Raw genomic sequence first — 22648 nt, 5'->3', positions numbered from 1 at the left:
AGAGATAATGGAGGGCTTTGTGGACAGTAGCAGAATAAGACCAGACCATGCCTAACTGCCAGGGACTTGGTTTCACCAAAGGGGTCCTCTAGGAATAGTCAGTAAAGTAATTGTAAATGACCAGAAGTGCTCGTATTAGTTCTCAAATGTTTTCAGCTAGAAAAATGAGAGATAAAAACAAAGCAAAACAAACAAACAAAAACCCAGTACCCCAAGTTTCCTTCTTCAGCCACAAAATGACTCAGAAAGTAAATCCAGGCTGGACTTGATCTTCTGTGAAAATCAGCTTTTGAAGTCACTTGACCTATAAACATCTGTTGTCGTGTTTTGTGCTCAAGTCCCTTACACCACGAACTCAAGAGTGAGCGAGAGCTTGCAGAAGAAACCACGACAGAAGTCGGTTTGCCTGTTTCTTCCCACTTCCTGTACCTGGGCCTGCAGAGGCGGTGCAAGCCGCCAAGAGCCCAGGGATCCTCAACACACATGGCTAGGACTGTAAGGGCCAGGTGGAGCCAGATGGCCCGCCTTTGTTTGTTGCTTGACCTCCAAGGAATGAAAACAAAGAGCGGACCCAGGGTTCGTGACCTCATCAGAGACGGTGGGAGGTGCTCAGTGTCCATTGTGAACATTTTTCATCAGATAACACGGTTGCTTACATTAGTTGACTTCCAAACAGGGAAAGCGCTTTCCTGACACAGACTTAACCTGGTGATGATGAATTACCTTTTATTATATGTTGCGTTGGGGGTCCTAGTATTTTGTGGTGGAGTTTTGTATTTTTTTTTTTTAATAATGTATTTTTTAACGCCAATGGGTGTTTTGCCTGGATGTAAGCCTGTGGACCATGTGGTTCCTGCTGCACGCAGAGACCAGAAGAGAGTCTTAGACCCCCCCTGAAAGTGGATTTAGATGGCTGTGAACACCATGTTTGTGCCAGGAAGTAAACCTGTGTCCTCTGGAAGGGCAGTCGGTGCCAACCGTCTGAGCCATCTCCCAAACCCTGGAATTTTGCATTTATACTTGGGGAACGGAATTTCTCAATAATTTCCTTTTCTGTATTACCTTTATCAGATTTAATACCAAGTACATTCCAACCTTTTTTCTTTCCTGCTTTCTTGTTTTGTTCGAGACAGTTTTATGTAATCCAGGCTATACAGAAACTCAATATATTGCTGCAGCTGACCTTGAACTGATTCTACTGTTCCTGCCTCCCAGGGGCCGGGATTACAGATGTCTGCCTACCACCATATCTAACTACATTTTCAATATTTTGAAAGAATTTCTATGAAACTGTAAGCATGTACTACTCCTGTATTGAAATAGAACTTGTCAACTAAGTAGGTAGGGTTCAAAGATTTGTTTGCTTGTTTCTTTTTATAGCCCAGGCTAGCCTCAAATTTGCACTCCTGCCTCATCCTTCTGAGTGCTGAGATTGTGTGTGAGTGTGCACCACCACTACTGGAGACTTTCTATTTTCTTCACTCGAGTCAATTTTGGCAAGCTATATCTTCCGGATAATTCCAAATATTTGGATTACAAGGATAGCTGACGTCTGGAATACTGACCCTAACTTCTTAGAGAAATTATATGCCTTACATATAGGTCGTGGGTAGTGCTGAAACCTGTAATCAATCCCGGCCACTCGGAATATAAGTCGTCAGAAAGTAACAGCGCATATGTGCACTGCGTGACAGTTTATATAAGAACTGTTCGTAAGTAACTTCATCTGAAGGGCAAAGTCTAACTAGTTGCAAAGGGAGGGACAACTTCCTATCTTGGCAGAGCAGCTGGTTCAGATCAACGCCCTTTAGGGCCACACTTGAGCGTGTTGTGGAAGACTGTGTAGCTGTTCCTCACATCACTCCTGGGAAATCAGTCACTGACAAAAGGAAGCAGCCACCAAATGACTCGGCAGTGTGTCTACACGAGGGTGTTTAGGAGTGTTCTTGCTGATGGGAACCTTCCCCAAGGCCAGGCTGGGTGGGAAGTTCAGGGGATTTGGCATGTGTTCTAACACGGGTGGAGCTGCTCCTGCCTGCCGTTCCACGGGGCCACTTGGCCCAGGATGCAGCGAGCAACGGTGGATCAGAACGGACTCACCAGGGCCTCGAAGTCCTTACAGTCGTGGCGGGCGTAGGAGGCGGGGAAGGGCCGCAGCACCGAGTCTCGCTTGTAGCTCTGCAGCGCCGAGGCGAAGAAGCTGCAGCGGAGGTCCGCGGCCAGCACGTCGCGGCTCGCCGCCTCCCTGGCTGCCGCCCTGCTGGAGAGCTGCATCCCGGGCTCGTAGCGCGTGGCCGGGAGGAGACAAGGAGGGGCAGCGCGGTGCCTGGGCCCGGGGGACTGGGGATCGTCTGCTGCCAGGTTTCCCAGCCCGCGGGGTGGAGCTAGGCAAAGGGGTGACACATTGACAGTGGTGAGAACGCGCCGGCGAGCGTCCTCTGCAGGACACTGGGCTCGGTCGCTCGGTTCGGGAAACACGGGATCTGGGAGAACCGACTCTCGGACCCCCGCCAGGCCCGGGGTCCCCGGTCTGGAGGAATCGCTTATTGCACGCGGCGAGGGTGCAGCACCCCGGGGACCCGGGCCGATCGGGCCTGCCCGCCCCACACTGCCTGCAGCCACGGCCTACCTCCCTGCCCGCCGCTCTCCACGCCGCCCCGCCCACCCGGGCCCGCCCCGCCCACCCGGGCCCGCCCCGCCCACCCGGGCCCGCCCCGCCCACCCGGCCCGGGCCCGCCCCTCCCCGCGCCCAGGCTCAGCGCTCGCCCATCCACGCGTCCCCGAGCATCCCAGCTGCCCTGGGTGCTGGGCAAAGGTGTCCTTATCATCCCCGCCACAGCCCCGGGTGGAAACCGATCCGGGACCCGCCCGGGGGAATTGTCTTTGTGCTGCCGGCTCTCCGGCTCAAGCCTGCCTCTCTCACCTTGGGACTTGCCACCTGTTGAATAAACCGGTTTTTCCTGGAGCGGACACAGAAGGAGCCACTCGACACCCAGGGAAAAGCCGAGGGTCGGAGCGACACAGATAACTTTCTCAAGGCGCGGTAGCCGACCCCAAGTCCTTCCTCTCCCTCTACCTTACGGCCTCCGGAATTCTCTGAATTGCTCAAATGTCTGACCTCAGATTTCCCAGGATCCTCCTCCTTCGAAGGCCTCTAACAGGAAGTCGGGAAAACATGCGCTGGAGGGCTGGGAGAACAACGAGCTAAGCCCGCGGAAGGGCAAAGACCGGACCCCAGATGACTCAGCCGCTGGACGGGAGTTCTACCCCGGGATCCCACGTTAGGAGCGAGCCGATTCCAGCCATTTGTCCTATGTGTGACCCACACATGCCCCAAGGCTCGAGTGTGCCCACATGTGAACGTATACACAAAAATAAATGTAAGAACTGAATCCCTTTAACCTCTTCCTCCTCGAGATCTCATTAGGAAAAAAAAAAAGCATTTAGCCCACTGAAAGAAAGCTAAGGCCAGTGCTGAATTGTTAGACCAAAAGGACCCCATTTACAAACTCCACACATGCTGAGGGGTGGTGGAGCGAGCCTTTAGTCCCAGCACACCGCAAGCAGAGGCAGGCAGATCTCTGAGTTCAAGACCAGACTGGTCTACAGATTAATTAATTAGATAAATAAACATACACATACACTCCCTTCCTTGGGCATCTAAATGGGGCTTGGCCCTATGCTCATCAGACTTTGGGAGGGAAGGCAGGCAGAACTATATCCCCAGACCGTTTAGAGCTTCCCAGGCCAAGCAATGAGCTGGGAGACACACACACACACACACACACACACACACACAGAGTCCAAGTGATAATGGTTGTTGCAAGGCCTGGACTGATCTGGAATCACCAAATTGTCTGACAGCCTATGGCCTCCAATAAAAACCCTCAAGCACCCCAAGTCCTGGGGCCCCTAGGGCCCGGTGGAGCACCTGGAACCCCGAGGTAACTGCCGCACCCCTGAAGCATACTGCATGACCCTCACCCTGAGAAAACCTTCTGGTCATCTTTCCTGCCAGGTAAGTATAATAAATGTGATTTTAAAGAATATTGATGAGATGGAGAGATGGCTCGGCAGTTAAGAGCACTGACTGCTCTTCCAGAGGTCTCCAGTTCAATTCCCAGCAACCACACGGTGGCTCACAACCATCTGTAATGGAATCTGGCGCCCTCTTCTGGTGTGTCTGAGCTCAATCCTGCTTTATTTGGGAGTCCTGGGGAATGAACCTAAGGGCTCCTCAATCTGAAGCCTACCTCTAAGCCACGTCCCAGCCCACTTAGGGTGTCTTGGAAGGTGTATTTCAGCTGTTGGTCCTTGGAAGAGCTTACCGATCTGCAGTTTCTGTTGCTGAGTTTCCCCTTAGAGCTGTAGGTATGCCATCCCCTCCTCTGCCATCTCCACTGTTTCTGCTGAAGGGTCAGCAGTAAATGTTACCGGGGTTGCCTTGTGACAAGTTTGTTTTCCTCATGTTGCTTTCAAGATTTCCACCAGATGGCTCAGGTGGTTACAAGCACTGGCTGGTCTTGCAGAGGATCAGGTTGTAGCAAACAGTGGCTCCTAACTCTAGTTCCATGGGCTCTGATGCCCTCTTCTGGCCTCCAAGGGTTCCTGCACACACATGTGGTGCACATAAACTCTGTCCCTCTCTGTGTGTCTTTTTCTGTCTGTCTCTCTTTCACATGCAGAGAGAGAGAGAGAGAGAGAGAGAGAGAGAGAGAGAGAGAGAGAGAGAGAGAGAGAGAGACAGAGAGACAGAGAGAGAGAGAGGAAGAGGAAGAAGAAGAAGAAGAAGAAGAAGAAGAAGAAGAAGAAAGAAAGAAAGAAAGAAAGAAAGAAAGGAAGAAAGGAAGAAAGGAAGAAAGGAAGAAAGGAAGAAAGAAAGAAAGAAAGAAATCTTTAAAATGCATTCATCCCAGAACTCAGGAGGCAGAGGCAGGTTGATCTCTGTGAGTTAGAGGCCAGCCTGTTTTTTTGTTGTTGTTGGTTTTTTTTTTTTTTTTTTTTTTTTTTTGAGACAGTGTTTCTCTGTGTAGTCCTGGCTGTCCTAGAACTCTGTAGACCAGGCTGGCCTCGAACTCAGAAATCTGCCTGCCTCTGCCTCCCAAGTGCTGGGATTAAAGGTGTGTGCCATCACTGCCCGGCAAGGCCAGCCTGGTCTACAGAGCAAATTCTAGGACAGCCAGGGCTACCCTGTGTTGAAAAACAAACAAACAAAAATAATAATAAAATAAAATTTAAAAATATATTTCCTTCTGGTGTTTGGCTGTCAGTATTTTTGCCATGCTGTGTCTCTTTATAAATGTTTGCACTAGATTCCTCACACCAGTCAGAATGGCTAAATTCAAAAACTCAGATGACAGCAGATGCTGGTGAGGATGTGGAGAAAAAGGAACACTCCTTCATTGCTGGTGGGGTTGCAAGCTGGTACAACCACTCTGGAAATCAGTTTGGTGGTTCCTCAGAAAATTGGACATAGCACTACCTGAGGACCAAGTGATACCACTCCTGGGCATATTCCCAGAAGATGCTCCAACATATAACAAGGACATATGCTCCACTATGTTCAAAGCAGCCTTATTTATAACAGCCAGAAGCTGCAAAGAATCCAGAAGTCCTTCAGCAGAGGAATGGATACAGAAAATGTGGTACATTTACACAATGGAGTACTACTCAGCTATTAAAAACAATGACTTCATGAAATTCGCAGGCAAATGGATGGAACCAGAAAATATCATCCTGAGTGAGGTAAGTCACAAAAGAACACACATGGGATGCACTCACTGATAAGTGGATATTAGCCTAAAAGCTCAGAATACCCAAGATACAATTCACAGACCATATGAAGCTCAAGAAAGAAGACCAAAATGTGGATGCTTCAGGTCTTCTTAGAAGGGGGAACAAAATACTGACAGGAGGAAAACTGGAGACAAAGTGTGGGGCAGAGACTGAAGGAAAGGCCGGAGACTACCCCACCAGGGGATCCATCCCATATAGTTGTCAAACCTGGACGTTATTGAGGATGCAGGGAAGCGCTTGCTGACAGGAGCCTGATACGTCTGTCTCCAGAGAGGCTCTGCCAGAGCAGACAAATACAGAGGGGATGCCAACCGCCAACCGTTGGACTGAGCGCAGGGTCCCAGATTGAGGAGTTGGAGAAGGGGCTGAAGGAGCTGAAGGGGTTTGCAGCTCCGTGTGGGGAGAAAGAGAGTCAACAGGCCGGACCCCCCAGAGCTCCCCAGGGACTGGACCACTAACCAAAGAGTACACATGGAGAGACCCATGGCTCTGGCTACATATGAGGCAGAGGATGGCCTTCTTGGACGTCAGTGGGAGGAGCGGCCCTTGGTCCTGTGGGGATTCGATGCCCTAGTGTAGGGAAATGCCAGGGTGGGAAGGCAGGAGTGAGTGGGTGGGTGGGTGGGTGGGGGAGCACCCTTATAGAGGCAGGGGGAGGGGGGATGGGATAGGGGTTTTCCAGAGGGGATACCTGGAGAAATTTGAAATATAAATAAAGAAAATATCCAATAAAACAAACAAACAAAAAAATGTTCACACTAATGCTACTTGAAGTTCATTGGGTATGTCCACAGTGACCATAGCCAGTATGCCCACAGTAACTTTGACACAACTGTGGGGGGTTTGTTTGTTTGTTCGAAGGATTTGTTTGTTTGGTTGGTTGGTTGGTTGGTTTTGGTTTACTGTTGCTTAGAAAAGTTCTCACCGTCTTGTGGGAAAAAAAAAAAGAAAAAAGAAAAAAAAGAAAAGTTCTCACCATGTAGCCCTGAGTGGGCTACAACTTACCATGTAGATGGAGCTAGTCACAAATTCACAGGGATCCTCCTGCCTCTACCTCCTGAGTACTGAGATTAAAAGCAGATGCCACGGCAGCTGGCTTGATTTTGGTTTTTTGTATTTGTTTGTTTGTTCGTTTTGTTTGTTTGTTTTTGTTACTCGGTTTTGGTTTTTTATGAGACAGGCTCTCGTTCTACATAGGCTGGCCTGGAATTCTATATTTAGCCAAGGCTGCCCTCAAACATGCAGCAGTCCTCCTGCCTCAGCTTCATAGGTGCTGGGGCCTCAAGCATGCAGCCATCCCCCTGCCTCAGCACTCACAAGTGCTGGCAGTACTTTTGCAGACCTTTCATTTGACTTTGTCCCTGACAACATCCAGATGTTAAAACCCACTCCACACTGAACGGTGCTCAGTTGTTTAGACTCCTTGGAAGGAATAGTTCTAGGAGTTGGTGTTTGTATACTGTGACTCCAACTGTTTACTTTCCTGGAAATATGCCCCGCCTATAGATTGGCCCATAAAACCAGTAAGACTGTCAGTCTCCCAGTTACCGTTCGACACAACCTCCGGGACTGCTCCAGTTCATTTCTCTATGATTTATTGTTGTTGTTGTTGTTGTTGTTATTACCATTGTTATTTGCCTTGCTAGGGATTAAGCCCAGACCCACTATCATACTGGACAAGTGCTCTGCCATCAAGCTATTCGATATCCCAATCTGTTTGCATGCGGCTTCTCCATGGAGCCTGTTCCTTTGGGAGACCATTAGTCTCCCTGGTAAAGTCTCTGGCCCAGGACTATGGAGATGAGGGTGGGGACAACGATAAGCTTCTTCCCGAGCTCTGTAAGAAATGTAGCTAGAAGGATGGCCCAGTGGTTAGAGCACTTGACGTGCGATCATGAAGAACTCAGATCCCAGCACCCAAATAACCAGCTGTGATCCCTCAAACATCTGTACCCCCAGCTCGGAGGGATGTGATGCCCTGTTCTACCCTCTACATGCCCAGACACAAATAAAAGCATGTCTTTTTACAGAATGCCTGCCCATTTTATGCATTTATGTGTGCACAAACATAATTAAAAATGAACTATGAAATATTTTTAAAATGCTCTAGTGAAAGGAGGAGAGAGCGGCGGCGGCTCATAGTTCAGAGCAACTGGAATCGAAAGCAATCCTTCTGCCTCAGTCTCCTGAATGCTGGGATTACAGATGTGAGTCACCATGGCCAGCTTTTACTGCGTTCTTTAATGACTGCTGTGTGTCCTTGGACTATTTATAGAGATTGTAAATTGTGTGGAGTGTGCATGGGTGTACGATGTACGCAAACACCCACGTGCATGCACAAAGGCCAGAGAAGGACAGAAGGCGTGTTCTACTCTGTTACACATCACCTTTTCCCCTCGAGACAGGGTCTCTACTGAGCCTGGAACTCGGCAGGCAGCCAGCAGACCCCCACGGTGCTGGGATTATTCCCATACCCACACCCTACATTTTACATAGGTGCTGGGATTTGAACTCAGATCTTCATGCACACACAGAGCGCACTCTTGCCCACCACACCATCTCCCTAACTCCTGTAAATGTTATTGTTTTTCTCTCTTCAACTTGGGGGTACCAGTGGGATAAAGGATCTATCACTCACTTTTCATGCAGAAGACCCTGGGTCAATCTAACACCATATAATGATAATAACAGCTTATTATCCAGCTTCAAGAGTGAAGAAGGAAAAAACTGAAGAAACAGAAGAAAGCCAATGAAAACAAGGAATTAAATAAAAACGAGATCAGAAAACCGAGTACAGATGTGGCGTGGCATAGAGAATACAGAAGCGGGGCTGGAGAGAGATGGCCCACCATCAAGGGCAGCTGCTGCTCTTCCAAAAGACCTGAATTTGCTTCTCAGCACCTGCATCAGGCCGCTCACAACTGCCCGAAACTCCAGCTACAGGGATCTGATGGGGTCTTTGTGGGCTTAGGGACACGTAGCAGACACTCAACACACATGCATATAAGTAAAAGGTAAAAGTTGGGGGCTGGAGAGATGGCTCAGTGGTTAAGAGCACTGACCTTCCCAGAGGTCCTGAGTTCAATTCCCAGCAACCACATGGTGGCTCACAACCATCTGTAATGGGATCTGATGCCCTCTTCTGGTGTGTCTGAAGAGAGCAATAGTGTACTCATATACATTAAATGAATAAATAAATGTTAAAAAAAAAAAGATAAAAGTTGTGGTGGTAGGTGTAGCACCATAAAATCATGTGTTTAAATGCTTGCCCATCAGGAGTGGCAATGTTAGGGGATGTGGCCTTGTTGGAGGAAGTGTGTCACTGTGTAGGCAGCTTTGAGGTCTCCTAGTCCTTAGGCTCCTCCCAGTACGGAAGAAAGCTTCCTCCCGGCTGCCTTCAGAAAAGACCCTTCTTCTGGTTACCTGCAGAAGACAGTCTCCACTTTGCTGCCTTCAGATCAAGATGTAGAATTCCTGGCTCCTCCAGCACCTGTCTGCCTGCATGACACAACAATGATAACGGACTGAACCTCTGAAACTGTAAGCCAGCCCCAATTACATATTTGCTTTTATAAAAACTGCCTTGGCGATGGTGTTTCTTCACAGCAGTGACACACAAAGACAGAAATAAGTGTTAAAAGAAACAAAACAACAGAGGCAGAGACAGGCACATCTCTGTGAGTTGGAGGCCAGCTTGGTCTACATAGTGAGTTCTAGGACAGCCAGGCTATATCTCAAACAAACAAACAAACAAACAAACAAAAAACAATAAAAACAAACAAACAAAAACAAATAAACCCCAAACCAAGATGGCTCAAACAAGTAAAAGGACTTGAAGTGAAAAGCCAGGTGACCTGGGTTCCACTCCCAGAAATCCATGGGGAAGGAGAAGGCCAGTGCCCGATCTGTACACAGAAGCTAAGGCACATGTGTGCCCATACGCAAGTACACACATAATATACACACACCGCAATAATTAGGGGGAAATGTCTTAAAGAATATAAAAGGGCTGTTTCCTTGAAAAGATTACTATTACTAACCACTTCAGAAATAACTCGCAAATTTTACTTGTTTGTTCTAGAAATTTAAAAAAAGGACTACACTCCAACTTCTACCTCAAAGTCAAGGCAGACCACGTACTTAAAGCTTTTTTTTAAAGGCATCTCCTGCAGCAACCCAGCGTGGAAGTGAGGTGATCAGGAGTTCAGTGTCGTCCTGGTCTACATAAGACCTTCTCGGCCCCAAGGACTACACAGAGAGTTCCTGACTAAAACAAACAAACCAAAACAACAACAACAAACCCAATGATCACGTCCAGAAACCTAGAAACAGAGTGAAATTGTTTCATCAAAACAATTCCTACTGGAAACTTGGAGCAGCTTGGAGCAGAATGAAAATACAGGGACATTAAAGACTCACTAGGGGGCTGGAGAGGTGGCTCAGTGGTTAAGAGCACTGACTGGTCTTTCAGAGGTCCTGAGTTCAATCCCCAGCAACCACGTGGTGGCTGAAAACCATCTGTAGTGGGATCCGATGTCTGAAGACAGCTGCAGTGTACTCATACACATAAAGTAAATAAAAAGTTTAAAAAAAAAAAAAAAAAAAAAAAAAAAAAAAAAAAAAGACTCACTAGGAAGCGCTGCTCCTCAGCTCAGCACAGAGAGCTGTGAGCACAGAGAGGTGGCAGTTCCATCCTGGTGCTGAATAAAGTTACTAAGAACACCACGAAGGCAGCAAGGAAGCCCTCAGGCAGTTGCCCAGGCGCCGGGCCAGCAGAGCCTGGCTGCTCTGAGGTAAGTTTGGTCCTTAATTGTGACCACCAAAGCAGTCACTCAAGTGGGGAAAACTACAAGAAGGAAAAGTAGATTTACACAAGGCAGGAAAAAAACGACAGGGAAAGTTCAGAGGACGTGGAAGGGAAAGAAGCCACTCCCTCCAGGATCTGGTTGACATTTCTTGCTGGCTGAGGGTCAAAACCAGGGAACAAAACCAGGGAAGACTGCCCGCTTAGACAACAGTTCTGATCCCTAGAGATCCCTCAACATGTGTCAAACAGGAAATGGGCCATGACTGCTTAACACCAGAGACTATGCAGACTTTGATTTTATCAGCACTTTCTCAGCTCCAAACCTGAACCTCATAAACCAGCTTAGACTTTAGATTTACACAGGAAAGCTCCTTTTAAAACTATATTTATTTAGGCCGGGCAGTGGTGGCACACGCCGTTAATCCCAGCACTTGGGAGGCAGAGGCAGGTGGATTTCTGAATTCGAGGCCAGCCTGGTCTACGGGACAGCCAGGGCCACACAGAGAAACCCTGTCTCGAAAAACCAAAACAAACAAACAAACAAACAAACAAAAAACAAAAACAAAAACCAACAACAACAACAAACCCCAATACATACATATATATTTATTATTATTTCAAATTATATGTATGTATGTGTCTATAGTTGTAGATGACCCGCGAGGCTGGAGGCATCCAATCCCTCTAGGGCTGGAGTTATAGGCAGTTGTTAGCCATCCACATGACACAGCTCATGATAGCCTGTAACTTCAGTTCCAAGGCTTCTGAAGCCTTTTTCTGGCCTCCCAAAGCACTTGCATACATGTGGTACCTATGCCCACGCAAAGACACAGACAGACGCATAAGTTAAATAAGTGCAATTAAAAGTAAGTTCCATACTATCCACAAATACGACAAGATATCAAGACAAAAAGTCTTTTTTAAAAAATTATTTTATGCCGGGCAGTGGTGGGGCACACCTTTAATCCCAGCACTTGGGAGGCAGGGGCAGGCGGATTTCTGAGTTCGAGGCCAGCCTGGTCTACAGAGTGAGTTCCAGGACAGCCAGGGCTACACAGAGAAACCCTGTCTTGAAAAACCACCAGCACCACCAGAGTGCTTGCTGCTTGCTCTTCCTGAAGACCTGAGTTCAGTTCCCAGCACTTATGTGTGTCAGCTCACAATCGCCTGCTCCAGGACGTCTGGCTCCGCAGTGCGCGCGTGGACACACACACACTCGCGTGTGCACACACACGTGCACACACACACACACACGCGCGCGCGCGCACACCCTGTGCTCCCGTGCCAATCCCACCCTCAGAACAGGGAGTCTGTCAGTTAGGTTATTCCTCCGTCCTTCACAAGTCATCGCCGTCTAATCCATTGGAAGCCTCCTTTATTTAAAAGAAACCGTATTCAAATTCCAGTGTGCGGAGGTGCAAACCCCGCCACTCGGGTGAGCAGGAGGCGCACGCTTCCGCCCCGCCCCCTGCAGGAACAGGGCCAATCGCTAGGGCGATTACTCGGCTCATTTACATACCCGAAACACAACGCGGCTCGTGCAAACATTTTCGTGACAAGATCTCCCGTTTCTCGAAGTTTTTAAAACCAAGAACGAAATATTACTCCAAACGGTCATGAGGAGATTTCCGTAGGTGACGGTGGTTCAAATGTACAAGTCACCATTAGTAGACTAGGAGGTGCTGTTACCCTAGAAGCGTACTAACTGTCCCAGCGGCATACTCTGGTTTCTCTTCAGATCGTATAAATCTTTCGCCTTTTACTAAAGATTTCCGTGGAGAGGAACAACTCTGAGTCTTAAACCAATTTTTTGAGGCCTTGTTCCGACAAGGCTCCACATGCCGTGTATAAGAATAGAAATGCTGTGTCTTATGGAGTTGCTCTCTGGGAGAACTATTGGTGTTAGCTTTATTACCCAGGTTTGTAGATTTTATGCATTTTGCAATATTTTATGTATAAGTGCTTATATACATACATATGTATACACATACGTATGTAAGGTTTTTACTTCTGAATTGTAGAATAAATCATACTTTTTACTTGGATTAAGCCTAATTTGCCCATTTCTTGGGCTTTTTTATTTTTACTTTTTTTCTGGGTTTTGTGGATTGCTCTGCAGACCAGGCAAGCCTCGAACTCTTCCCGGAGCTTCTGGTACCTGGCCAGCTCTTAAAGCAGACAAGACAACATTTCCTAAACCATTGATCCCCTGGATCCTGCAGGCTTTTAAGATGTTTCCACCCAGAGCTGTCTGGGGGCAAAAACAAAATAATTATTATCAGTCAATGAATAAAAATCTCACAGCCTAAGGATTAAATTAGTCAGTGGTGATTTAATTAGTATTAAATCAGTAGTGGTGGTGGATCTCTGAGTTTGCGGCCAGCCTGGTCTACAGAGAGTTCCAGGACAGCCAGAGCTACACAGAGAAACCCTAGTCGAAAATAATAAAAAACTAAAGAAGCTAAACCAAACTAACAAAAAAGAATGGTGACTTATAACCATTCATCATAACTTCAATAAAACAAACAAACAAACCAAAAAAAAAGTTTGCCACCCAAAGGCACCAGGCACACAGTGACCCACATATACACATGCAGGCAAAATACCCATGCACATAAATGCATAAATCTTTTTTTTTAATCAAAAGATGAGTAGGAGAAAAGCATACAGCCTTTTCTTTTGTTTTACATACATAGAAAAGTGGCCCCTGAGAGGGCCAGGTCAGGAACCTGGGTAGAGGACCACCCCTAGGAAGGAGGGTTCACTTTACAATTCGATGCCTTTCTTTCCCTGAATCCCTTTAGTGCAGACAGTAGGAGCTGGAAGGATGTTGGGTTATGTCTGTCTACCTTTCTGAGTTGTGACTGTAACTATTTCTTTTTTTTTTAATTAGATATTTTCTTTATTTACATTTCAATTGTTTTCCCCTTTCCACGTCTCCCCTTCGGAAACCCCCATCCCATCCCCTTCCCCCTGCCTCGATGAGGGTGCTCCCCCACCCACACACCCACTTCCGTCTTCCTGCCCTGGCATTTCCCTACACCCTCAGGCCCAAGAGCCACTCCTCCCACTGACGTCCAACAAGGCCATCCAACCTCTGCCACATACGCTGTCGGAGCCATGGGTCTCTCCAATGTGTACTCTTTGGTTGGTGGTCCAGTCCCCGTGAGCTTTGGGGTGTCTGGCAGGTTGACACTGTTGCTCCCCCATGGGGCTGCAAACCCCCTCAGCTCCTTCAGTTCCTTCTCCAACTCCTTCAGCCCAATGGTTGGCTGCAAGCATCTGCCTCTTATAACTGTTTCTTTTGTCCTCTCTCTTGTTCTTCCTGTTGTTGTCCAGAGCCTAAGTAAGCCTAAGCTTCTTAGCTGGTGTTTTATGCTTCCTCAAAGCTCTCCTTCCAGTCTTGTAGCTGCCTGCTGTCAGCTGCTGGCTTATAGCCTCCATTCCCCTCCTCCAAGGAGCTGGAAGATTTACAGCTTGCCTGCCCTGACACTTTTCTTTTAAACTGCCCGAGCTTCTGTTTGTGTCTGGTCTTAATTCTATTACTAATGAGACTGAAAATCCCAAGGGGGGGGTGTGGGACATCAAATTCCCTGATATCATATGATGGCCCTGCTGGATGTCCCCAAGACTTATGATGACATTTCTTTCCTGTCTCTCTCTAATCAGAGAACATGAATCGGTTCCTGCGTCCCTAGATAGCATCGAAAGCACTTTGCTGCTGAGCCTGATGACCTGAGTTTGATCCCTGGAACTCACGTGGTAAAAGAAAAGCACTGACTCCCACAGTTGACCTCTGACCTCCACACATGCAGCGCAGCGTGTGCACTCCACCCCCAATAATATCTTGAAAAACATTAAAGAGGGCAGAGCGGTAGAGAGCTGGGTCAGCAGTTAAGAGCTCTCACTCACTGTTCTTGCAGAGGACCCAGGCTCAGTCCTGATCTGGCAGACAGATCACAGACCCCTGTGTTCCTGCAACTCCTGACACCGTCTTCTGAATTGACCTTGTGGGGTCTACACGTGCATGCACAGTGACACACACATACATGTTAGAGGGGGGCGAGGGAGACCTCAGAGTGTCATCCATGTGCAAGCTGTGTTTTGTTTTCAGTTTTTCAAAACCGTTTCTCTGAGTAGCCTTGGCTGACCTGGAACTCGATCTGTAGACAAGGCTGGCTTCAGACTCACAGACATCCACCTACCTCTGCCTCCCAAGTGCTGCAATTAAAGGCATCCACCATCACACCTGGTACAAGCTGTTTTTTTGTTTTTTTTTTTTTTCCTCCCAAAGGTCTTAGCTCAGCATACTTTCCTAGTACTCCTCAAACCTAATTTTGGAAGAGAGGGTCTCAACTTCTGTCCGTTCTTCCCGTGAGGGAAAATCCAATATTCCAGCCCCTTTCTGAAGTAAAAAACCAAGTCCCAAACACGACTGAGTCAACACTGTCTGACACTGTAACCATTAGCCATGCTAACCATTTAAAGGTAATTAATTAAAATAACACAATAAGAAGTCTCAGAAGATGGCTGGATGGTTAGGATTATCTGCTGCCCTATGGAGAACCAGGATTCTGTTCCTGGCCCCCACGTGGTGGCTCAAAACTGTTTCTAACTCTAGTTCCAGGGGATCTGATGCTTTCTTCAGGCCTCTGTATACAAATAGTCATATAGATAAAATAAAAATTAAACAATCTGGGCAGTGGTGGCACACCTTTAACCCAGCTGTCCCAAGGCAAAGGAAGGCAGATCTCTGAGTTGGAGGCCAGCCTGGTCTACACAGTGAGTTCCAGAATAGCCAGAGAAACCCTGTCTCGAAAATCAAACCAAACCAAACAAACAATAAATAAAATAAAAATTAAAATATGAAATGCTTAAAAAATAATTCAGGTGCTGAGTGTGCTGAACCTGCCTCCCAACAACATTCAGTTCCCAGATGCATTAAGGCTTTAAGGGCCCTGCAGTCACAAGGGGACATTGGCTGTCACTTTTCTGTCAAACCAAGAGCTCCAAAGCCGTCTACCCAGAGGCGAGGACTGTTGATTCACGTGTTGACAGTGAGACTGGACTGCTCTCCCCATAAAGGAGAGGTGGCCAGCGCTGGGTGTGGTGGTGCGTGCCTGTGATCCCAGGATTTGAGAGACTGAGGTAAGAGCAGGAGGAGTTTGAGGTTAACCCGAGTCACATAGCAAGACTGTTTCCAAATACAGAAAAAGCACTGGTTTCCATTCAGGGTCAGGGTGGGCAGGTCCTGGGTGCCACTGAACCCACCTGGGAAAGGAGAATGAATCTTAAAAGTTCAGGGTCAGAGACCCACAAGATCTTATCCACAGCAGTAATGTGGCCAACAGGAGACCGGAACTAGCATGCAAGCTACAATTTTTTTCTTTTTTTTTTTCCTTTTTCCCCCCTTTTTTGTTTGTTTGTTTGTTTGGTTGGTTGGTTGGTTGGTTGGTTGGTTGGTTTTTTCGAGACAGGGTTTCTCTGTGTAGCCCTGGCTGTCCTGGAACTCACTCTGTAGACCAGGCTGGCCTCCAACTCAGAAATCCGCCTGCCTCTGCCTCCCAAGAGCTGGAATTAAAGGTGTGCGCCATCACTGCCCGGCGGAAGCTCCAATTTTAAAGCAAGTGTGGTCACAGACTCTAAAAGACAGACAAGAAAGCAGAGACAAGTGAAGCGCTGAGCGCACGACTTTAAATCCACACAACCACAAGCTACTCAGATGCTCGCCGTGCAACCCAAGAAACAGGAGAGCGGTACACTGTTTAAACCCACCCCTCGCTCTCACTAAAGCAAGAGCCGGGACCCTGAATTTACTGTACCCACAGTTGAACGCTATGTTCTTGTTCGAATTTATTGCAGTAATTAGGAATATAACTCGTTGTAAAGTGCTTGTCTGGTGCGTGTGAGGCTCTATCTCCAATCCTCAGCAGCATCACAAAAGTAAAAAACAAAACAAACGCAGGCTTTAAGCGAATAAAATGTAGATGTACAGAAAAACACAGACCATAAAATCTGAGTCTCAGACTGGAACTCCCCAGCCAGCTCTCGGCGTCGCCCTCTGGTGGCCCGGCCGGGCACTGCGTGGAGGCACTGCCCCGCCCACGTCCGCAGGGCGGGGCCGGTATATATTTGCATACCCAGAGAACATTGCGCACAATACAACAACATAACGAAAAATTAATAGGTTGTTCTAACAATAGCTCCGTGAAAGTTAGACTACATTTATAAAAGAAGAAGAGCGGTTCTTTTTAGCTAGAGTATTCGTGAGTCAAGTAGACACCATCACTGTGCTAGGAGGAGTTCCTACCCGACCTGTGAGTGACAGCACACGCCGGCATACTCTGGTTTCTCTTCAGATCGTATAAATCTTTCGCCTTTTACTAAAGATTTCCGTGGAGAGGAACAACTCTGAGTCTTAAACCAATTTTTTGAGGCCTTGTTTCCACAAGGCTACATTTAATGTGTGTCTAATGTTAGAGCTGCTGTGCGATTGCTTGCATGTTGGTAACAAGGTTTAATAAATGGGGGACTATGCTTGTTGGGTGCATTGCACTTCGTGTGCACTCTGGGATATCACGACAATTGTGCTCCAGAATAGTCAGCGATAATTCCCTTTTTATATGTCGGGCGAGTGGTGTTTAAACCCGTCCATTCTGGTCTCCATATTATTCAAGTTCTAGGGCACAGACTGAAAAAAAACCGCCTTACCATAGACCACAGCTGCTCAGCACCAGACCAGCGTTCTCAGACCCGATGCTGGGGAAGGGTCCAGCCTGGTCACGTTCCCAGTGATGGGGAAGGGTCCAGCCTGGTCACGTTCCCAGTGATGGGGAAGGGTCCAGCCTGGTCACGTTCCCAGTGATGGGGAAAGGTCCAGCCTGGTCACGTTCCCGACGATGGGGAAGGGTCCAGCCTGGTCACGTTCCCAGTGATGGGGAAGGGTCCAGCCTGGTCACGTTCCCGATGATGGAGAGGGTACAGCCTGGTCACCTTCCCAGTGATGGAGAAGGGTCCAGCCTGGTCACGTTCCCAGTGATGGGGAAGGGTCCAGCCTGGTCACGTTCCCAGTGATGGGGAAAGGTACAGCCTGGTCACGTTCCCAGTGATGGGGAAGGGAACAGCCTGGTCACGCTCCCGACGATGGGGAAGGGTCCAGCCTGGTCACGTTCCCAGTGATGGAGAAGGGTACAGCCTGGTCATGTTGCAACCATGTCTCTCCTGCTGGACCCCGTTTCCCAGCCTGAGGACTGGAGCTGTAGGTCCCAGGGAGGCCAGTTTTGCAGAGTCTGTGGCTGATAAAAGACTCCGGGTTGTGACAGGAGGGAGAAGAGACCAGGGAGGTGCTGTTCTCAGCTAGCTGGGGGCTAAATGTTGTGTAGCCTCCGCAGTCCTGAGCGTTTAAGTAGCAGGGACCTGACTAGGGCCTGGCCTCCCTATTTGTCCGGTGAGTTAGATAGTCTGACACCCCCACCCGCTGTGCCCCAGGCTCTGACATTTCATGATGCTAAGCGCTAGGCTCCAGGGAGTAGAGATCAGAGAGCGGCAGAACCGAAGTGCACTCCGTCTGTAAGAACCGCACTGGCCTTTGGTGACTACAAGGCTGTCCATTCTGCGGGGCCTGCCTCAGACAGGCTTCCCGTGGCGACAAAAGCAGCAGAGACAGAGCCATACTGCAAGGTCAAGGGCTGAGGGGCTGCATACGCTGTCACAACAGACACACCCGCCCATCCAAACACTCACACATGCATCCTTATATGCGAACAGCCACATACCCATGTAAGCACACTTGCACACACACGTTTCTGTAAATAGCATGCAGGTGCTTATTCACACACCCACTTGCCTGCATATATATATATACTCACATCCACGCAGTCACATGCGTTAACATGTACGTTCACATACATACCTAGGAGTCGAACTGCTGGACATGCATGGCTCCAACGTAACTACGGCCTCGTGCATGCTAGCGGGCAAGTTCTCTAACAGAGCCAGAGTCCTTCCCCATCGAGAACTTGTTAAGCACTAGATCTGAGGGGGAGCCATACATGTGAAGGGTGGTGGGAGCAGACTGCCCAATAGTCATGAAGGCCTTATTAAGACCGAGGTGTGGCCGGGCGGTGGTGGCGCACACCTTTAATCCCAGCACTCGGGAGGCGGAGGCAGGTGGATTTCTGAGTTCGAGGCCAGCCTGGTCTACAGAGTGAGTTCCAGGACAGCCAGGACTACACAGAGAAACCCTGTCTCGAAAAACAAACAAACAAACAAAAAAGAGCGAGGTGTGGGTGCCCGGCCTTGAAGCAAACACAGAATGTTCCAGAAAGGACCGGACGCCACGTCTCAGGCTGGAATAGGTAGACTCTCTCCTATGCTCACCCTTTGTGTCAGAGTCTCAAAGACTGTTTCCCCGTGGCTAATGCTAATTCCCATTGGAAGGAGGTAATTTCTGCCTAACCCTTCAGGTTGGTGAAGCCTCTGGCTGGTGATCCTGGGTCACAAGCTGCCACTAGGACAGTCCACATGTAACCCGTCAAAGAGGATGTAGCAGACTTCCGAGCTGTTTATGCCCCAAACCCCTGACCCTGGTCAGTTGGAAGGAACGTTCACACTCGAGCCACTCTTGGAGATGGCAGACCTGGTACCATCTGAAAACATCCTGGAAAACAAGCAGGGGTGGGGGGTGGGGAGGAAGTCCTGCAACTGGCACAAGTGTGGCCAGCTGGAGGGAGAGTTTTGACTTGACTTTGGATCAGGGATCACTAATGAAGACACTAATGAAGACACCATAGGGATGACATAGGAAGTATTATAATTAGTTAACAGTAATGAATTCACCAGGCCCTGATTTCCAAAGCTGGCCCACAGAGACAAACTCCATCTAAAACCTCCTCACATCCATTGCAAGAGTAAGCACAGAGGGAGCCTGATGACAAAAAAGAGGACCTGATAACCAATGTCACAGCCTGCTGCCTGGTCACACAACCTCGAGAGGCCTCAATGTTCTCATCTGTAGACTGGGAATAATTGTGCTTTCTTCACAGGGGGCTTTGTGATGGTACAATGGACACTTACTCTTCTTCTTCTCCTCATTCTCCTTCTTTTCCTCCTCCTCCTCTTCCTCCTCCTCCTTCTTGATAAGGTTGTACCATGTATTAAGTCTGACCTGGATCCATTCTCCTGCCTCAGCTTCCAGAGTCCTCACATAACCGTCTTTAGTTTTTTTAAGAAGAATATATTCTTTTTGGCCAATGAAAGATGTTCTTTACTTCGCGGTGTCTCCCACTCCTGCCAGGATCCCAGACCACGAGGGCAGAGGATGTGTTGGAGCCCGAGGGTGGCTCAGTCACCAGTCTTCACGCTTTTCGCCCTGTCCAGAGAAGGCTCTCCTTATTCCTCCTCGACGGCACTGTTGACGCCCCACGTGCCTGGACTTCTCGAGTCTGGCCCACAGTTTCCAAGGGAGCTAAGGAGGCGGCAGGGGGACCTGGGCTGACTTGGGGAGGAGTGGACAACCTGCGGCCATCTTCTGGAATCTGCATCCCTTCCTCAGATGCTGGGCCTCCGTCCTCGGGGCAGACACCGTGGCTACGGTAGAACCGTCCTCAGATGCAGCCACTACAGGGTTTAGTGGTTCTCCAGGGGTCCCATCTTCACTTACATCAGGCGCTAAGCGGTGGGAAATCTCCACATTTGGGGCTTCAGGTGGGACGCTGGTCCCTAGTGGTCCCAACCAGTCACACTCCATCCCCGCATCCTCAGTCAGTCCCAGGGGAAAACTCCGGACTCTCCTCTGGGCTGGACACGTAGGAGAGGATCAGATCCACCTTTCCACCCATCTGCATCTGTCTGTCGTCTTGTCTCTCTCCCTCAGAGCCGCGACGTGGCTGCCTCTGTGGGACCGTGTTGCCAGGCGTTCCAAGGCCGCCCACCTTCTAAAATCTGTTTGCTTTTAAGCAACGGGAAGGAAAAGAGCATCATTCTATTTCAACTTTCTGGGCAGAGCTGGAGGGAGGGCTTCCGGTTCAAGACTCAAGGGTCACTGATGAGCTCAGGCTGGAGCGAGCTCGGGATGAGCTCGGGACAGCAGGAAGGAACTGTGCTCAAACCCTAAGAAGGCCAGCCTGCAGAGACCGGAAGCTTTTTTTTTTTTTTTTTTTCAGAAACACCGTCCCTGAGATGCAACTTCCGTTCTCTAGGCTCTGCCTTCTAAGGTCCCTTAACTTTCTAGAAGCCCTTCGGCCAGTCGTTCAACACGTGGGTATTTATAAAACTTCGCAGACATAAAATGTAGCAGGTTAACTGAGTTCTCTCCCTGGGGCTGGGAGTATGTGGGTGGAAAAAAAAAAAAAAAAAAGACAATTTTTGTATGTGCTGGTGCACGCGTGTATGTAGGGGTCAGGGGTCAACCTCACATATTGTTCCTCAAGCATTCACTGTGCATCTTGGGAAAAAAATTAATTTAGCTCATTATCTTCATCCTCATTATTTGTATGCGTGAGCGTGTGCTTGTTCCGAGGTGCACACTCTCATATGCATACAAGTAAGATGGAGGAGAAAGGGCAGCCGTCTCTCTCCCCACAGTTCTGCTTCTCTTCTCCCTGTGGGTTCTAGGGGTTGAATTCAGATGGACAGATGCTTTTTACTCTCCGGGCCACCTCACCAGCCTTATTTATTTATTTATTTTATTTACTTTTAAAATTGGTTCTTTGAGAATTTCATAGCTATACACAATGCATTTTGATCAGATTACCCCCTCCAACCCCCCCCCCCCCACCTCAAAGTCTCCTCCAGCCATCAGCAAGGTCCAATGTTCTACCAGCTGAGCTATCTGGGCTTTTTGGTCTTGTTTTTTGAGACAGGATCTCCCTCCTGTAGCCTTAGCTGGTCTTTAGTTTGTGGTGTAAATTAGCTTTGAATTCACAGAGATCTACCTGCCTCTGCCTTCAGAGTGCCAGGATTAACACCAGGTTAATGTTAACCATTGTGCCTGACATTTATTTTATTTCACCATCTGTTTGTTTGTCTGTTTATCTAGAGACGAGTCTATCACTAGTCTGGAACTCACCAAGTAGGCTGGGCTGGCTGGCAAGTGAGCCACAGGGACCATCAAGCAATGGTCATGCTACATACACTGCCCATCTCAGTGGCCACTGAAGGCTGAGCATGTGTGTGAGTAGCCTGCGACCCGTCTTGTCAGCCTTAGTGGAGTCTTGGTTGTGGTAACAGCACCAGCAGGGTCCCTGTGGAGGACAGTATTCCACTTCGTAGGAGATAAAGACTCCAGGCTCAGGAGTCTGTAACCCTCAGCTACCCTACCCACCTCTCTGCCAACTCTAAGACAGGGGTGCCCAGCAAGGTTTTTCTGCGGAAAGAGTGTAAGCACATGGCTCACACCCCTTTGTTGCTTTTCAGAAAATTAAAATTTATCTCTCAGGGAGGAAATGAGAGGTCATTCCCATCCCCCACCCCTTCTTCTTCTTAATGGGCTCTGATGAAGGAAATGAATGGAGGGGAAGGAATCAGAAATCCGATCTACCTCTTCTGGCTCAGAAAGGGAGTGGGGACTCCCTGTGCCCTCAGAAGGCAGCTGGCACAGTGTGTTTTATTATATAATTAACCTTGACCCTTCTGGGTTCAAAAGAAAGAGGTTAGTTGGAATAAATCAATAGTCTGTCTGGTCACTTCAAAGACTACAGAACCCACTGGAAAATCCTATGTTTGTTCAGTGTGTAAATTGGAATAGGTATGGAATTCTTCTTGAAAGGTAGGAGGAGGGTCTAAAATTGAAATTAATTGTATATCTGCTTCCTCTAATCAGGCAGAGTCCTTTATTGTGTCTTAACAGGAAGAGGGGGAGGCCAAGAGAAAGCATTGTGGCCTTTGTGTGACTGCTGGGCTGGATTCAAGAACAGCCAAGCCGGGAGAACAGTACCGGGGCATAGTCCTTTGTCACATGTCTGCAATATCTTTTTCCGTTTTACCCCCTGCTGCTGGGGGTCGAACCCAGGGCCTCTTGCACACTAGGCAAGCCCTTTCGCCCTG

At 48.4% G+C, this 22648-nt stretch overlaps 1 protein-coding gene, 1 long non-coding RNA gene and 2 other non-coding genes across 4 annotated transcripts in view; 3 read left to right on the top strand and 1 right to left on the bottom strand.

Annotated features, from left to right (window-relative positions):
• Parp16 (poly(ADP-ribose) polymerase family member 16) overlaps positions 1-3238 on the bottom strand; it is a 12682-nt gene extending 9444 nt beyond the window's left edge. The window contains 2 exon segments of the mRNA XM_076925797.1: positions 2101-2384; positions 2924-3238. Coding sequence (XP_076781912.1) covers positions 2101-2274 — 174 coding nt within the window. The 5' untranslated portion in view covers positions 2275-2384; positions 2924-3238.
• Positions 3239-3240: 2 nt separating this feature from the next.
• Positions 3241-4885, top strand: LOC143439419 (uncharacterized). The gene is made up of 2 exons (XR_013107667.1): positions 3241-3380; positions 3865-4885. It is a non-coding gene; the product is annotated as an uncharacterized LOC143439419 (long non-coding RNA).
• Positions 4886-12321: 7436 nt separating this feature from the next.
• Positions 12322-12437, top strand: LOC143439470 (U5 spliceosomal RNA). The gene has a single exon (XR_013107693.1). It is a non-coding gene; the product is annotated as a U5 spliceosomal RNA (small nuclear RNA).
• A 4505-nt stretch (positions 12438-16942) lies between these two features.
• On the top strand, positions 16943-17058 carry LOC143439469 (U5 spliceosomal RNA). The gene has a single exon (XR_013107692.1). It is a non-coding gene; the product is annotated as a U5 spliceosomal RNA (small nuclear RNA).
• The last annotated feature ends 5590 nt before the right edge of the window (positions 17059-22648 follow it).

This window comes from Arvicanthis niloticus, chromosome 26 (genome assembly GCF_011762505.2).
Source record: "Arvicanthis niloticus isolate mArvNil1 chromosome 26, mArvNil1.pat.X, whole genome shotgun sequence".
Classification (NCBI taxonomy): Eukaryota; Metazoa; Chordata; class Mammalia; order Rodentia; family Muridae; genus Arvicanthis; species Arvicanthis niloticus.
The sequence above is the reverse complement of the archived record's forward strand: the minus strand, read 5'-3'. Positions and strand labels throughout refer to the sequence as shown.